The following is a 16,680-nucleotide window of genomic DNA, read 5'->3' on the forward strand; positions in this document are numbered from 1 at the left end:
TTGCAAACTATGAAGCAAAGAACCTTAAGAAAAGGCCTTGCTTGTAAGTTTTACCTTACTGCCAGACCTAAGCATGAAAAAAGCCAGCATATTTATTTTTTCAAGAGATCCATTAACTATTATACAACAATCATACACCACATTCTTTCAAAGCTAATTTTGCAAATAACAACTTAGTGATACACTGTGCTTGTATATAACAACTGGAGAGAATACGTTTCTTATACTGTGTCTCATAGTAAACTCACATCAAAGTTGTTACCATTCTGCTATAGTATTGTTATAATAACAACTCACCTTTCTTAGTCGGTTTTTATTCCACATATGCTCTTCTACTGGAAGCTTTTATATCAGAAAGCCTTTGAAGAGCAGCTCTTTCAATTTATCTGGAAGCAGTTTGGTTTCTTTCACCTTGGCCGTTACCGCTGCTCACATTCTTTCATTTCCAGGTAGTAAGCGCAATGAATCGGTCAGGTTCCCACAAGAAGGCAACACACCTTATCCAGAACTTTGCAACACAGTATCAGTTTCTGTCCCCCATTCAACACTTTCTGTCCTTTTAGGTCTCTTCAAAAGTTAGAAAATGCAATTATGTATCAATAGTATTTTTTTAAACTTTTTGACACTAAGTATCAGAATCTCATTTATCTTGTACTGAGTTCCAGAGGTAGCTCTTTACCCAAAGACAGATTCTTTCAGGTTCTTCCATGTTCCCTGTGCCTTTTGAGACATACTGGAGGCTCTACTAAAACATGACATTTTCCTGCTAAGCTCATTTCTCTCATGACTTGTGATATGGAAGCATGGAAGCTCCTTTTACACTTTACATCTTGCCTTTAGTTTATTGCAAAGGCACCTCTTAGCTCCAAAACGATGCCAGTGAATTCCTCAGGTTTCCTAATCGGGGGGGGCGGGGGGGGGGGAAGGGGGCTTTTAGGTTTTGGGGTTTTTTTTTTTAGTGTTTTTTTGTTTGTTTTCTTTTGGTTTTGTTTGTTCCAGTTGCTTATTATTTTCTGTCATTTCTCTCAAAATACTCTGGATGCAGTTCTCCAGGACACGAGCAATGATGATGAAAGAGCGCACTAGCATTACGACTGAAAACAATGAAATTACTTGAAGTCACACTAAAGTTTCAGAGATCGATTACAGATGTATTGTTCTTTGTGACATTTAATTCACAAAATAAACCGTAAAGTTTTCCTCAATTTTCTAATCAGAACATCCATTCTCCCAAATAATGGAAGCTACTAATTTTGAGTTGCTGTGCAGAATTGAAGAGAACTCAGAGCAAACAAACCCTTTTTTTCTGATAGTTTTTGTTAAAGTACAGCAAAGCAGGAACTGTACCAACTCTCAGATTACCATAAAGACAGAGCACAGTTACAGTACTCAAACATAACTCAAGGCACAAGCTGCTTCACCAAACCAGCATGACTGCTTTTAGCCACAAACATCTCCATAGCATGGCGCAGCACGCAGCATCTCCAAGACATTCAGTACAATACACATAGTCCTACAAAGCACACACATGGAACGTAAGCATTCCCACACTGTCTCCTCCAGCTTCTGTTTAATGTTTAAATCTTTCCTGCTCATTTATGATCACTTATCAAATACTGCATTTCAGAATCAGGATTGCAGTGCCTGTCATCCCACCCTTGATCTGTGCTACTCCCATGCTGTTCATGACAGGATATCCCATAATCCATAATGATGGTGCTCCCTTCAGGGTGTTAACTGTGCCAGGGACATGGCTTGCTTAACAGGTTCTGTAACACAGTAGCATGAATATGCAAATAGGTGAAACTACTTTTTAGATTAATTTAGAAATGAATTAGCATGTTAATGGGTTGGATGCAGTGCTTTACATTTTTACTCCTACAGGTCTTCGCAGATTATTAAAAAACACAGTTAATCCTCCAAAAAGACATGAAATAAAAATATTCTCAATTGAGTATTTTTTTGGGTCATCCTCTGGAGTTATATTGACAGTTTAACAGCATTCGTATCCTTTCAATGGGTATCTGTGGCATAACATGCAGACTTAATGTATAATCCCTCTCTCAGTTCTTTGCGCTTCCAGTGCCATTTCTTCAATTCTTCTGTAATGCTTCCACAAGGTGTGAGGAACAATTTTCCCAAGAAGCAAAATCTTCTGATTTAATTTGGTCAGGAGCCTCATTGCCCTTTTGAACTATACGCATAAACATGCAAAAATATTAGATTCTAATGCTGGTCCTAACGTCCTTCCCTTAGAGCAACTGCTGCTTCACTTTCCCCTGCTCTGTGGGCCCCTTACACCACCTCCTCCTGGGAACAGAGGAGAATACCAGTGAGGGACGCTTACTGAGGGACACAATACTAGAGTGACAACAGGCTGAAGATTCAGTTGTCCTGTGAGTATACCGTGAGTGTGAGTGGGATAAAAAACAGGTAGGAAAAAAAAATCATACAAGGTGGTGAATAAAATCTGCCAACAATAAAGGCTGCGGCAGTTTCAGGGGACCATACTATGGAATCATAGGATGGTTTGGGTTGGAAGGGACCTTCAAAGGTCATCTAGTCTGCCTCTCCTGCAATGACTGGGGACACTTTCAACTACATCAGGTTGCCCAGAACAACACCCGGCCTCGCCTTGAATGTATTCAAGGAACTCGCTCAGCAGATCTTGCTACTGTCATCCTCACAGCTCGCTTTCTCCCACTGCCCACCAAAGAAGAAAGAACAGCAGCCATTATGAGCTGGGGAATGCATGGAGACTATATGGGGCTGGGGTATCAGCCTGTGATACGCAGGGGGAGCAAGAAAAAGACAGAATCCAGGGATGGTGTGAAAGTCTCCAGGTTTTACCTGTGACTTGCTTAAAAGCTGCATTGATCTCCACAGCAGAGACTGCTTCAAAGGATGGAAACCACTAGTTTAGAAGAAGGAAAATCTGGAAGGGCTTTTCACAAGCAAGACAACAGGGAGGGTTCCCGAGAAGGTAATGGATATCACATGATAATTAAGGGAATCTTCCAAAAGATGGCCAAAGCATCTGATTATGCTGCACTGTCGAATAGATTCATCTTACTGCTAATATAACTAATCCAGCGTTACAGTGCTGGTTTTCTGAGTCTAGTATGTATTAAATACAAAATCCACTGATCAATACTGCTAGTGGTGACTCCTGCTTGACTAACAGGTAACACTACATGACCAGAATGCCTCTTCCATACAACTTCTTCAATAAAATATTCCCCAGTTATGGATTTAATATTCAATTCGTGGAGTATAATAGGTTCTAGTTGGCTTCCACTGAATTTGTTATCCCATGCCAGGAGATCTCCAGTTCTTTAAAAATTAATTATACGTTTTCCTTTTCTCTTTTTCCAGTCTTTCAGCCCCTCTTTCACTAGCACACATGCTGCCTCCATGCTCTGTTCACAGATGTATTTATCACTGAATATTTGCAAAGGGCTGAATTTCCTCCCATGACCAGTAATCACGCCTGTATGTGAAGTAAACACAATAAAAAGTTTAAAGAAGTACTTTCCAGTGCTCTGGCAAGAACCTGTTTCTCTTTAATGTCTGTTTCCTATCATGGATTTCATTTCTGTGGGCTGGAAATGCATGTAAATCTTCCCGTTTCTTCAGGAGGTTATTTATATATTGGGAGTGGATGAATGCCCATTTCTTCATATCTTTCTGTCATACATTAATTTTTTGTCAGCAATAAACTAGTGCACAAGTATCAATTACCAGCGAGCCTTAAAAATCTGAAACAAAACTATAAAACAAAGTTGCAGAATATAGTTAGCTACAATGCTAGTCAAGAAAAATTGCAGCATCCATCACACTGAATGTGAACCCTGGGTTCTCACCCTTGTTAAAAAAACCCAAATGGATTTATATTGAAAAAAAATCATCAAAAACTGGCTCTGAAGTAGGGAAATAACCGATACCACTGACAATAGTGTCAGGAGCTGAGACGACTGATGGCTGAGATAAAGGCAGTTCATATATAGTTCTGACACTTGAGCAAGAACTTGCTGAAGGCACTGTTTGCCTTTGCAAGGTTCCATGATGATACTACTTCCTTTAAAAAAAAAATTTGATTTATACAACCCAAACCAATTAGCCTAATTTGCTAAATAAAGCCCCAAATGATGCAAATTTCACATTCATTTATCAGCATTAACCTGACCTTACTTTATTTATCCTCAACTGTTAAAATTAAAATGCAGTTTCTAACACATCCTGTCTTTGCTGCTACCTTCACTGTGGAGTTTTGGGGGTTTGTTTGTTTGGGGGGTTGTTGTTTATTTTTTAATTCAAATCTGTTATTTCAAATGTTGGGTTTTTTTCCTATTTTCTTTGAAACCATCATTGCTAACATCATGGAAATCAGCAAGTATCCTTAGGCAGAAACTCAACAAAGGAAAACACCCAAACCAATCATCAGGGGCATGCTTCTTACTAAACCAAACCAGACCAGCTCCAAAATTCTTAATGCAGACCACAAACAGGCACTTCCCTTTTGCCCAATAAAGTTTTACATCTTTTTGCCAGTGGTGAACTTCGGTTTTAATATACCATACATCTCCCTGATGCTTTGGCTAAAAGCAAAAACTGCTGCAGTTTAACTAATTTACTTTTTGATATAGTGCAAGCATAGACACACGTATATTATGCTACCTTCTATCCTTCTCACCACAATGGTAATGCAGAAGGAAGAAGCAAGTCTCTTTTTCCACTCTGTATTTTGCTGTTCTTTCCACCTGCTCCAACAGGTTGTGATCAACTGTTCCACCTACTTTACTAACAGTTTGCTTAAACATCACTCTTGGATGTCTTCATTTTCTTACATTAACTGGTTTCCTGATGATTGTTTCACAGGGGAGTCTGTATATTGTTATTTGAAGTGCTTATCTAAAATAAATCCAGCATTGCCTCCTGATTATGACAGAAGTAAGGTGCTAGCTGATGGCATTTTTGGAGGAGATATGTGACACACACGTTATATTACCAAAGTTCCAAGGATATGAAATAACACATAGCATTACATAATGAAAAGATCAAATTAACAGAACATACATGGATATGTTACAATCAAAATGCATAGTGAAAAAATCTTTTCTCCAACTTATAAGATCCCTAACAGAAAGCTATAGCTAGCCAGTATGTGAAACTCAGTCCTTCAAGTCTCTATAGGTGCTCAATGCCACAATGAAATCTCATAAGCATTATAGATAGTGTGCTCTTAAAACTCTTGCTTACAGTATGTCACTAAACACACTTTTCCCAAAATCAAAGACTCAGGTTATTCACCGGAAGAAAGAAAGGAATGAATTTGTGTCAAGCAGCAGGAGCTGTTCTTAATTTTAAAAGTATTTCTATAGCTTAGACTAGTAAAAATAAAGGATGTTTAAAAAAGGGTATTCCTGAGATCTTAGACTGCTTTGCAAAAAAAGCTGCTCGCTATTCTGAGCACTTCTACTGAAAATTTTCAGTGATTTAAATATAAATGAGCACATCAAAAAACATCTCAAAAATGGGGTCAATCGTGGAAGTTACTTTTGCCAGCACTAGCTTATGTAGATCATTATATTTTCTTTACCCATTACATTTTATTAAATACTGGTGGGTTTTGTTGGTTTCTGGGTGCCATCTGTTTTAATTACTACTGCCTTTTCTTTGTTGCTGAGTTTGAATATTTTTAATCTATCCCTTTTGTCTCCTTACTAAATAAAAGTAAAGAAACTAACTTAAGTTTTGTCATAGTATATTTAGTATATAGTTGCAATCCTCTGTATAAACTAAAAGCAAATTGAAATGTATTCTAAATTAGATGGAAATGTGTAGAAAAAGACGGAGCTGCAGAAACTGAAGCAGACTAATCATAAATGAAGCTAATAGCCTAATTACAAAGCTTACCATAAAATGAAAAGCCCAATAACAAACATAAAGTCTAAAAAAAGGAAAAAAAAACTGTTCTCTTAGTCAGAGAGGCAGAAAGTCACATTTAGACCCTTACACATTTCACAGTATCTGTACACCTAAAATACAGATACTTGAAGCTGTTTGACCTTAGCCAGTCCTAAGTGCTGCATTGTAGGACGGAAGGTCTCAAAATTCTGCTCCTGAAACTAATTAATAACTTCAAGGAAGAAGAAACTGTATCAACCTACTAAAGACTATCGTAGATGTTAGTGCTATGACTCTTTCATTCTACCCATGCTGACAACACTATGTGACCAACAATCAATAAATATAGTATCACCGATTACTGCTTAGAGAGGACATAAGCTAAAAGGCATAAAGCACTGCTAGCAGTGATAGCACCCTATATAAGAACCTTCAAAGCTAGCACACAGTAAAGCTGAACTACTGCCAGTGATGCTGAGTAACTTTTAAAACATATTCAAAGTATAAATAGGACCTACGTCTATTCCACCAAGTTGGAAGAAGTCATGGGTCTGTATTTGCTTCTCCTCCCTACATACGATACGAAGCAATGATATAGAAGTCTTCAACATAGGCACATTTTTTAAGTTGTTGAATTGCTTACAGAACACTGGCAAAATCTTAAATTTAGTCCAGAACCAGAGGTTTGAACCTATAGTGGAAATTAGAAATGTATTTTATATAATGTCTGCGCTTAATAAATGCTAAGTTTTGACAAATACTAAGAGCAACCAAATTCTTAACTGGTGGCATACTTTCCTTTCTAGCTTAAGCAACCAAAGGTGAAGAGACAGTGACTGTGGGCATGGAGGACAGATATCCTCCTATCTGCCTGAAACAATCTCTGCCCTCCTTGGAGTTCCTTTGTTTTGGCTTTTTTTGTTTGTTTTGAGCTGCAAGAACTATGCGAATGGGTGTTCCCAGCTTCTGGCAGCCATATGTGCTGCCCCATATGTTTTCATTCCACTGTGCTATGGAGAAAAACATACTTCATTTTTAGTGTTCTACATTTCCCAATGTTGCACATAATAGGGATTGTATCTCACATCTAAGCCACTACATGTGGAAAAATCTTCCGTGGGTAACTGACGACTTGAGATGAGATACACAGGATGAGATAATTTGCATTACCTACTACTCAGTGCAAGTACATAATTTATACAAAAGTTTGCTTGATTCCTGTATACTTGCGCTTTCTCTCTACACTGCTAACATGGGGCTTCCTCCATATGTTTTAGAGATACATTTTCCCAGCAACTTCCTGGGTTGTAGGAAATTACTACTACAACTTCATGGGTTGCCCCTTGTGGTTGCAATTCTGTGTGCAGTGGAGTCAAAACAGGATATGAAGAAATGAACAGCTGTAGAGTCAACAGTGCAGCACAACAAATACTGGTTTGAAAGGAGGAATTCTCTGCACAGGCTCCCACATAGTTCTGCTGGAAACCATGCACTCCAAAATTAGTTTGCCAGCATTAATTAGACACTATAGTACTTATGTAAATTTGACTGAAAAGATTTCACTGTTACACCTCAGTGCAACTCTGGAAAGCAACCATGGCCCATTGGACAGCCAGCAATTCTTGAAAGTGCACTAAACTGAATTCTAGAAAACACTGCTGGTTGTCTGCATGTTGACATTAAGCCATATATTTCTAGGGAGCAGTAAGAACTGACTTTTAGCTGCATATGCCCTGATCAGTAACTCCTACAACTCGATCAGTATCAGACCATTGCCAGCATAACTTAATATCCATATTTTCAGAACATGTTGCAGTACAGATCTTTCCACCATATAATATTCCAAATTCAAAAAGTGATTATTAAGCAACTATTGATGAGGAATTACCTCTGGTTTCAGAAAATAATGAAAAAAAATATCGAGCTGCATCGAAGTAGAGATCAACAGGGAAAATTAGTGTCTTTAAAGCAGCCTATGCATGAAGAGATTCAAAACATTCATTGTTTATAGGGTACTCCAAAAGACACCTGAAGGAGTTCCATTTAACTTTTTCAGATTAGCTCTATTCAATCTGAGGTTTTTATTCATTCTTTCCTGTAATACGTACTTCTGTTCTTTGCATGTCATGTTACAAATACAGAAGTACTTCTTGATTAATTAGATTTGAATCTTTTTATTTCATTCAAACATTTTAATAATGGACTTCAACTACTCTACTGTTTCAGTGGATGATTCTGTTAAGTTCTCTGCAGCTATTACTCTTCCCCCAGAGATTCTGACCAAAATTGTGAGAAAATTACTTTTATCTTACTACTATTCTGCCTTCTGCTTTCAAATTATCAAATGCAGTTAAATTGTTCCTCAATTCCTCAAGGTCCTCTGCTTTAAGTAATACAATGCAAGAGATTATTTCTGTCTCACAGCAGTACCTTTTTCAGATATCAAATTATGAAGCAGGAATATTTTTTGCTGATTAGTGTCACCAAGTCTTTTTTTTGCCTTTTTTCTTCCAACATAGCATACATGTTAATCTAAAATACTTTTCTGTTGGGTTCCGACTCAGAATCTCAGAACTAGCATACAGGAGGAGTTTTGAATGGAGACTGGCAAATTCCCTTTTCATTTGTCAAGTGCTGATGAATGCTCTTCTGTAACAGTTCCCTCTCACTGTTCTGCATTAAGGGAGTGAGACCATCTCTTTTTAATCCCCCTTCTAAACTGTCAGTTTACATTCTGAAGCAGACTATATAATCCATCATACATCATTCTGTCATTCCCGAACTACCATAAGCTGCTGCTGGAGAGGGACTCTTCATCAGGGACTGCAGCAATAGGACAAGGGGTGATGGGTTTGAACTTAAACAGGAGAAGTTCTGGTTAGATATAAGGAAGAAGTTCTTAACTGTGAGGGTGGTGAGGCACTGGAACAGGTTGCCAAGAGAAGTGGTGAATGCTCCATCCCTGGCAGTGTTCAAGGCCAGGTTGGACGGACTCTTGGGCGACATGGTCTAGCATGATGCGTCCCTGCCCATGGCAGGGGGGTTGGAACTGGGTGATCTTAATGTCCTTTCCAACCCTAACCATTCTATGATTCTGTGTCTGTGGCATAATTTTGATGCCTGTGCTCACTGTGCATATGCAGTTTCCTAATAAAATCTGAATAGTTTAATATCTGCTTAGATTTGTTGAAAGGTCAGCAAACACTTCAATTATTTTTAACAATTATTTCACGTCAATACAGAAGCTGTGAAGGGTCAGAAAGAGGAACAAAAAGCTATAAACACACTTCTTGAGAATGTAATTAATTTTCACTTATTTTAAAATAAAACTATAGTTTGATTTTTCTTCATAAAATCTTTATCTTCTGATAAAGTTTATCTAATCTGAACATTCATTCCGTACTTTATTCACAGCACTGCTACATTTGACATCTGTGTGGCAGTTTTTATTAGACTCAAGGAAAAGAAATTTAAACACTGCAGTAACAGAAAAGTTGCATAGAGTGTTACATCGAATTTGGGAAGAATATTGAAAGTAATTCAAGACAATAGCTTGAAAAGTGATTTCAACCTACATGCTTAATAAAAAATTTTAAAGAGTAGGCAGATCTGAATTTCTATCATTAAAAAGTATTTATAATGAATAATCTATTTTTCACAGAAAGAAATTATGATGGTTTTAGTCTCAATTTCATATCACAGACCATGACATTTTTAGGTACATAATGAACACTTCTTTCAAAATTAGTTTATTTTCCTAGCATATCACTATACTTCCAAATATTTCTAGGTATTAAATGCAACTTTAATACTTATATAAGTATTAAAGGTATATAAGATAATTTCAAGTTTGCTTCCAAATTTACCTTTATTTCAGCCCCTATGGTTATTACACAAATTAATATTGTTCTTTTAAAATGCCTAAGTCTTCTATTATTCTCTAAAATATTTTAAAATCATCACAAGCATCTGCTGTAATTGGAAAATTGAATTTTAATTGCTTTTCCAATGAGGTTATATATTAAAAAGAAAAAACAACCCCCCTCAAACTAAAAAATACCCCAGCAAGCCAATCCCAAATCTCCAAATTAAAATAAATTACAATTGTTCTGTGATCATGTTTTGCTTCCTAAAAACATGTTTCCTTTTCATTATAAATTTTAATAAAAGGTATTTAATGGTTCAATCCCTTAATTCTGGTGTTGTTTGGTTTTAAAGCAAAGAGGTTTTAATTGTGATGTTTACCTATTCAAGTTGGTTAAATGGAAGTTTCAAGTGCAGTTTCAAGTTGGTTAAATGGGAGCAGTGAAAGTGAAATAGAAAATATTTGCCAGCAGGATGAACAAGAACTGAGGACCAAATCTTCATATATTGTATCCATGGTATAAGGACTTCAGGGAATTCAAAGGACATTTCTTCATCTCAGGTTCTCAGAGGTCACTGAGTTTTATAATCATCTCTAAGCAATTTTCTCCACTTCCTGTTAAGCTCTCTCTAAACAGCTGTGTGTGTTGCCATGCAGCTTCACCATTCCCTCCATCTAGAACTGCTTCCAATATAACTTCCGTTGCACCAGAAAAATTTGAGTAGGAGCAAAGATTTTTATCTATTGGAGGAAAAGATAAGTAATTCAGTCAGCCACTGCTCCAGACAGCATAAAATGCTACAATACATGTTAAAAAGGGTAAATTGTAATGCAAGATTAAGGATCTCAGTTGGAAACACTCAAATTCATCTGCCAATCAGTGGCAGAAAAAAACACAACTGCAAATTTTCAGTTATTATTTGTCTAGTGCTTATGCTCAAAGGACTCAGTCAAGACTGAAGGCACCTCACATATACAAGCATTTATCCTTTCTAGTAAAACACACAAGTATCTTGTATCCACTGTGTTCTTGCTAATCATGCCCTTTGCAGATAGGGCTGTGTATATTAATAAAACCAGGATTTGTACCAGGTTTCATTAAATACACTGTATTTTCTTGACATTCCTAAGAAGTTGGGAAAATCAAAATGCATTTGCATTTCATTTTTACATGTGCGCAGTGCTCTCTCCATTTAAACACCTTTGCTGAATAATCTAATTAATTAAGTTCCATGCTTACCTCCTATCAGTTCGATTTCCGCTGTTGGAGAGCAAAGCCTCCACTTTATTCTTCCACTCTGAAATGTCTGACTGCTTGTCCTCACTGCAATGTTATCTATTTTTAGATTGACTGACTTGCAGTCAAACTTCCAGCTGATGGAAGCAGAGGATGACCCCTCTTTTCGGGCTAAATAAACCTAAATGGAAAGAAGACATAGTCAGCGTGTCAAAAGCTAAGATGACCAACACACATCTAATTAATCATTGTAATAAGGACATAAAATCTTAAGATAACACACTTTCATTCTTTATCAAGCCTCTGAACCTTTAAAACTGTACATAGTACAATCTTGTGCATAATATTTCTGAGTCCTTAAGTCTACTCTGCAGTTAGGTAATTGTACATGCTTACAGTCCTTCACTAGGAAACATTAACCTATTTTTAACATTTGGTAAAGTTTAAGCCATAAAAATACTTGAGCTTATTATTAAAAAATAGTAACAAACAAAAGCCAACAAAATGACCAACAACAGACTTCTGTTTTTTAGATAAATACACAAGCCCATATACTTTGATTGTTCATTTTGGTTCATCAGTATTGCTGATAAAAAAAAACTGCAATCAGTATTTTAGATACTTCAGATGGGGCTGCTGGCTGCACACCACTTCTCCTAGGACTTGACAAGTCTTGCTTAAAGCAAATCATACATGCTAGCTATATATAAATCTTATATTAACATTATGTGAACTTTTAGTGATATGCATAACTTAAGGTAGTCCCAAAGCTGTTCTAAGCTTCACCTGGCTGAACAGTCAAGTTCACATGCTAACGTTCATTAAAGTTATAATGAACCCTTCATGAAAATTTTGTAATAAGCATCTGACAGTGCTTACAAGTCTAGTAACTATTATCAGTAAACCAAGACAACAGACAACACAGATTAAGGAGTTGAAATTGACATGATCCTTTCAGAACCCTTAATTAAGAAAACTCAAAGTTCTGTCATGCCCACGCTTCTGATTAATGTCATACTGAATGACAGGTCTTTAATCTGGGAAGAACATCCCTGAATAAAATGATAATAAAACACAGTAGTGTGTTTTACTAAATATCCCAGCCTTATATAGAAATGCCACTGACACACTATAGAACAGAATTTCAGTGTTACTATGCACTGGGCATTAAAATAATAATTCTCACGTTATAGAAAGCTGAAAAAACCCAGAAGTGTGAGGGTATTATACTGAACATCATCTTCAAAGAGAAAATACAACAATTTAACTTGCTTTCATGTGAATATAATGTTAATGCTCATGAAAGTGCTGATGCCCAAGCAAAATTTTTTAAGTACCTTACTTATTCCAGCAAGAGAGTCTCTTGATCAGCTTCTACTGAACTGCTGTATTTGAGCAGGGAAGCTAAAACACCCCATTAATTACTACTTGGTTGAGGTGCACTAAATATAGGCTTTTAGGGATAAAAACTGAAACAGTAGCTTGTCTCATCTTCCATTATAGTATCCAACCATTTAACCAGAGAAACAGAAGTTAAAGATTCCTATTGTGCCTTTTTGATGTCCTCTAACTTTCACACCTGGATACTCTTTTTCCAGTATTATTTAAAAAATGTCTGAATTCAGGGGAAGAAAAATTCTCTTCTACTGGAACAGCTCTTATGGAAAACAAGCTTTTAGAAACCCATGTATTTCAGGTCTACAGGTTCTTGCATTCTCATTATCATCTACTGTGGTTTGCTTGTTTGAGCCCTGGACACCAAATTCTCTCTGGGTAATCTGATTAAATTTGTGGTTTATATCTGTTTGAGTTGTGTAATAAAGTCAAGTGACACTGAATCACAAGAAAATACACAAATATGATGGAGATAGCTACCATCAGATTGTACAAGATGATCATCTATCTGAATCGTATTGATCAACAACATGGCAAAGACAGAATACGTAACTGATTAGTCTTTTGTGTTACTCCTGAGCCAATACCTATAGTCACGTTTACAGCAGCTTTTAGATTTAAATTTCTTTCCATTCATCACATACTGAGTTATAAACAAAACACAATGATAATATTGGCTGGTAAGTTTCTTGAACAGCTGATGAATCAAATTCCAATTCAGTACCTTCCACATTTACTAGAGACATTACAAAAGAACAGACAAACACCAAACAACCTTTCCCTCTGCTGTCATTCGTAATACAAACAAATCTCAACAAAAAGTCATTTTAGATTCATACACAGACATTACACAGGACACTCCTCCTGTTGAACTAACATGCCTTATCTAGGAGCTTGAGATATACCTGGATCTGTAGCTCCTAATTCCTCAAGGCCACCCTCTCATTCTTTATCTAGAATGATTGAGGTGCAAGGCAAATATAATACAAGGGCAAAGTTGATTTGCCTGGACTTATGCATTGGACCCTCCCTGTTTTATCTGTTTTGTAGAGCTGAGCAGAAGAGCAGACCAACAGTAACTGGCTTACTGCAAACACTTCTGCTTGTTGTAAAAATGAGCATAACTGATCACTGGAGTCTTGATGATTTAATGTGCTACCAGATTTTCAGCAGATCCTAGGGAAAGAGAACAGTTGTCCCTCATTCTGAGTTTTTCTTACTTCTCTTTTTTTATTAGCCTACTCTGTTGTAATATCTTTTGTATTAGTCTCTAGTCTTCTTCTGTATTCCTTCCCTTTAATGTAAGATAACCTATCCAAGCTATTCCCCCATTGCATTTTGCAGGGTAGCTAACATGTAGAACCCAGCACAGTAAACCTCAGAAGACAATTACATGCTCAACTCCATCTTTTAGCAATGGGAAGCAAACCACTGCCTAAACTAGAAGAATGTTTGGCCAGAGACCTTTCAGACTAGTAAAATGACAGGGGACCAAACCAATAACATGCTATAGTCCCTGACAAGCACAATCAGTTCCACAGCTGATAGCTGTTGCAGGAAAAGTTGTTTGCTGAGTAAATGACCCTTCCCCATCCTACAGGCATCAGTTCTCTTCTTGGATTTAGAGCATACGACTCTGGCTGCTCAGTGTCCTGACAGATTGGAAGGAGTCTGGGCAGGGTATATGATAATCCAGGTAACAGACAGGATTTTGCCTTGCAGATGAAACTGTAACATTTAGGTATGACAATTTCTTCCTTCAGCTGTGTATCAAAGAGATATGATACCCTATAAAGCTGTCTCCAAAACAACAAAAGAAAAAAATAATCTTTTTTAGAGGGAAGTACTGCTTTTCAAGAAAACAGTATTTGTGCATTTGCCCTAAGGCATAAGAAGGAAGCCATTTCTTTAAATTTGATGCTTCAGCAAGGATTTTACCTATCTGCAGGGAATTTGATTGCCCTTTCTGAAAGACTAGCTAGATTCATTTAAATTTATTTATATCAGGTAAGATCCAGCAATCTTATCTGAAGCTTAACCATTTACTAACATCAGCTGAATTCTATGGGCACCAAGAGAGGTTTTGATTCCAAACACCAACAAGGGTTTTCTATTTTATTGGAGTTATCATACTTTTATGGTGGATTTTACACTTTTAATAATTGTTATCCTTACCATTTTCCAGTCTGTTTCAACCTTTCTCCAGATAGACTCTGCCTTCCAAACACCTGCTTCCCAGCCACTTATTTTTTCATTATTACTGGAAACCCGTGTATAACTATCTTCTACTATATTGTAGATGAGGTGGAAGAGTTTAGATGTCTTCTCTTTTCCAGAGGGAATAAAAATTACTTCTTTTCTTTTCTGAAAAATTAAAAAATACAAGCACTGTCATTCCCCAATACATTTCAGTAAGCATATGTTACTTTTAAACAGCACGCCTTGGCTTCCTACTTCAGTTTTTCTGCCAACTGAAAAATAAGTCATTTTTAAGAGAGGTCATGGACAAAAGTATTTCTGCAAACATAAGTTTTAAACCAGTTTCCTACATTAAAACTGAATCTTTTTCAGAGGGGAGCAGAGAGTTTGTTTTTAAAATTTTCACTCAATTACTTTTAGAAGTAAATTATTAACAAAATAACATAAAAATAACAAATTTGAGAGATTTACATATTAGAAATAGAAAATTTATGTTGAGTATACTTCTTGTACAACCATGAATAACAAATGTAATTTGTGACTATCATATAGGATGCTTGTATACGACAGCTTACAAATTGACTTCAAAAAACTGAAGATAGAAACTCGAGAAGCAATGGACCACCATCAATCCTCAAAAATTACTTGTGGACCTCTACTGCATTCACATCAAACTTGCACCTAATATTTTTGCAAGTTTCACTGTCTGAACTAAATCTGTAGGCTGCCTATCATGTAGTGATATTCTTCTGCAGACCACAGTCCTAGAACCTCTAGTTAGGTACCTCTGAGATGGTCACCAGTGCAAAAGTTAAATACCTCTGGACCAATTTCACCTCTGGCTACTCGCCAAGCCATTGAACCTGATGTCCTTCCACCATACTCTCCAGGTTTAGGCGTTTTAGGAGAAATGAATTCAACAAGCTCCACAATTGTTCTTTCCAAGAGCTCTCTTCTTCTATTTTCAGACAAAGACTGTTGTCTCTGAAAATACATTTAAGAAACAAAGTAAAAAATTCAGAAAAATGGTATTTGTAATTCTGCTCTAGAGTGACACCAACCGGGAAAAAAAGATTTGAAAAAACAGGCTAACATTTAAAGTCAGGACTGACTGTTAGAAACACTAATCTTGGAAACAACCTTATACCAGATGTGCTAATATAAACCACTCATAACTGCATGTGAACTTGCATACACTAACGATATAGCTTTCTTTTAAAGTAAGGTTTATGCTATATTTTTAATACATTTGCTTAGATGATAAAACACTTCCATTGCATATTTCATAGCTATTCATATGCATTCTGTGCCATAGTTGCTCTTGATATTATTTAGGGGAAAGCAAAAGCAAGCATAATTTTGGAGTCAAACTTCTCTAAGGTGGAATGATTTGATTTGCAACAGTCTTGGTTTTGTGGTTAAGCCCAAATAAATGACTCAGTTGGTCTCTGAAACAGCTATTTCACAGTGACTGATTTCATCATAACCTATGACATTAATACTTTTGCAGGTATCAGAAACATGAGAAAAACGTATCACCTACAGTTCCAGGTAAATTAGTGGAAAAGAAAAAGAATTACCTAACACGCTTTCTTTGCCCACATGAATTAAACTAGGGGCATTTTTTGGTATACAACTTAAAAATTCACTGAGAGGCTGGGGTTTTGTCTCCATCATTTTCACATCAAATATACAGAGCTGATACCTGAAGCTTTTTTCTTTAACTGTGGGTAGTTTTTCCAACTCTGTGTGGGTTCAACACTGAGTACACAAATGATTACACATCATCTTTTTTTTTTTTCCTGCTTTGGTGATCGCCCAAGGCATGCACTCAGCCTACTAGGACCTGAAACTCCAGGCCACTAAGTAATCCAATTATCTCAAAAGCAGTCCTGACCCCAGAAAGTTTTGCTATTAGGGATCAGAAAAGAGGCATTTGAAGGGTTTGCAAGCAACAATGTGGCACTGGATACAGGAAAGTAGCTACAGAGAATTTATGAGAAACAGCTCCAGCTGAACAAATTCCAGCTCCCAAATACCAGTTATAACACAGCAAGGGGGTAATGCACCTCTGTGT

At 36.8% G+C, this 16,680-nt stretch overlaps 1 protein-coding gene across 4 annotated transcripts in view; it reads right to left on the reverse strand.

Moving 5' to 3' along the window:
- Nucleotides 1-16,680, reverse strand: part of NGLY1 (N-glycanase 1) — a 38,668-nt gene that overhangs the window by 5,263 nt on the left and 16,725 nt on the right. For 2 of the 4 annotated variants that reach the window (XR_013956310.1, XR_013956311.1), the window contains exons 9-13: nt 15,423-15,587; nt 14,580-14,768; nt 11,013-11,190; nt 10,153-10,513; nt 298-436 (exon numbers count right to left, since the gene is read on the reverse strand). Coding sequence is in view for 1 of the 4 variants with exons in the window: in XM_080611859.1 (XP_080467985.1) it covers nt 10,338-10,513; nt 11,013-11,190; nt 14,580-14,768; nt 15,423-15,587 (708 nt within the window). In the remaining 3 variants the exon portion in view is untranslated. The other 2 variants (XR_013956312.1, XM_080611859.1) reach the window with 2 other exon arrangements.

Source organism: Psittacula echo (assembly GCF_963264785.1).
Source record: "Psittacula echo genome assembly, chromosome: 2".
Lineage (NCBI taxonomy): Eukaryota > Metazoa > Chordata > Aves > Psittaciformes > Psittacidae > Psittacula > Psittacula echo.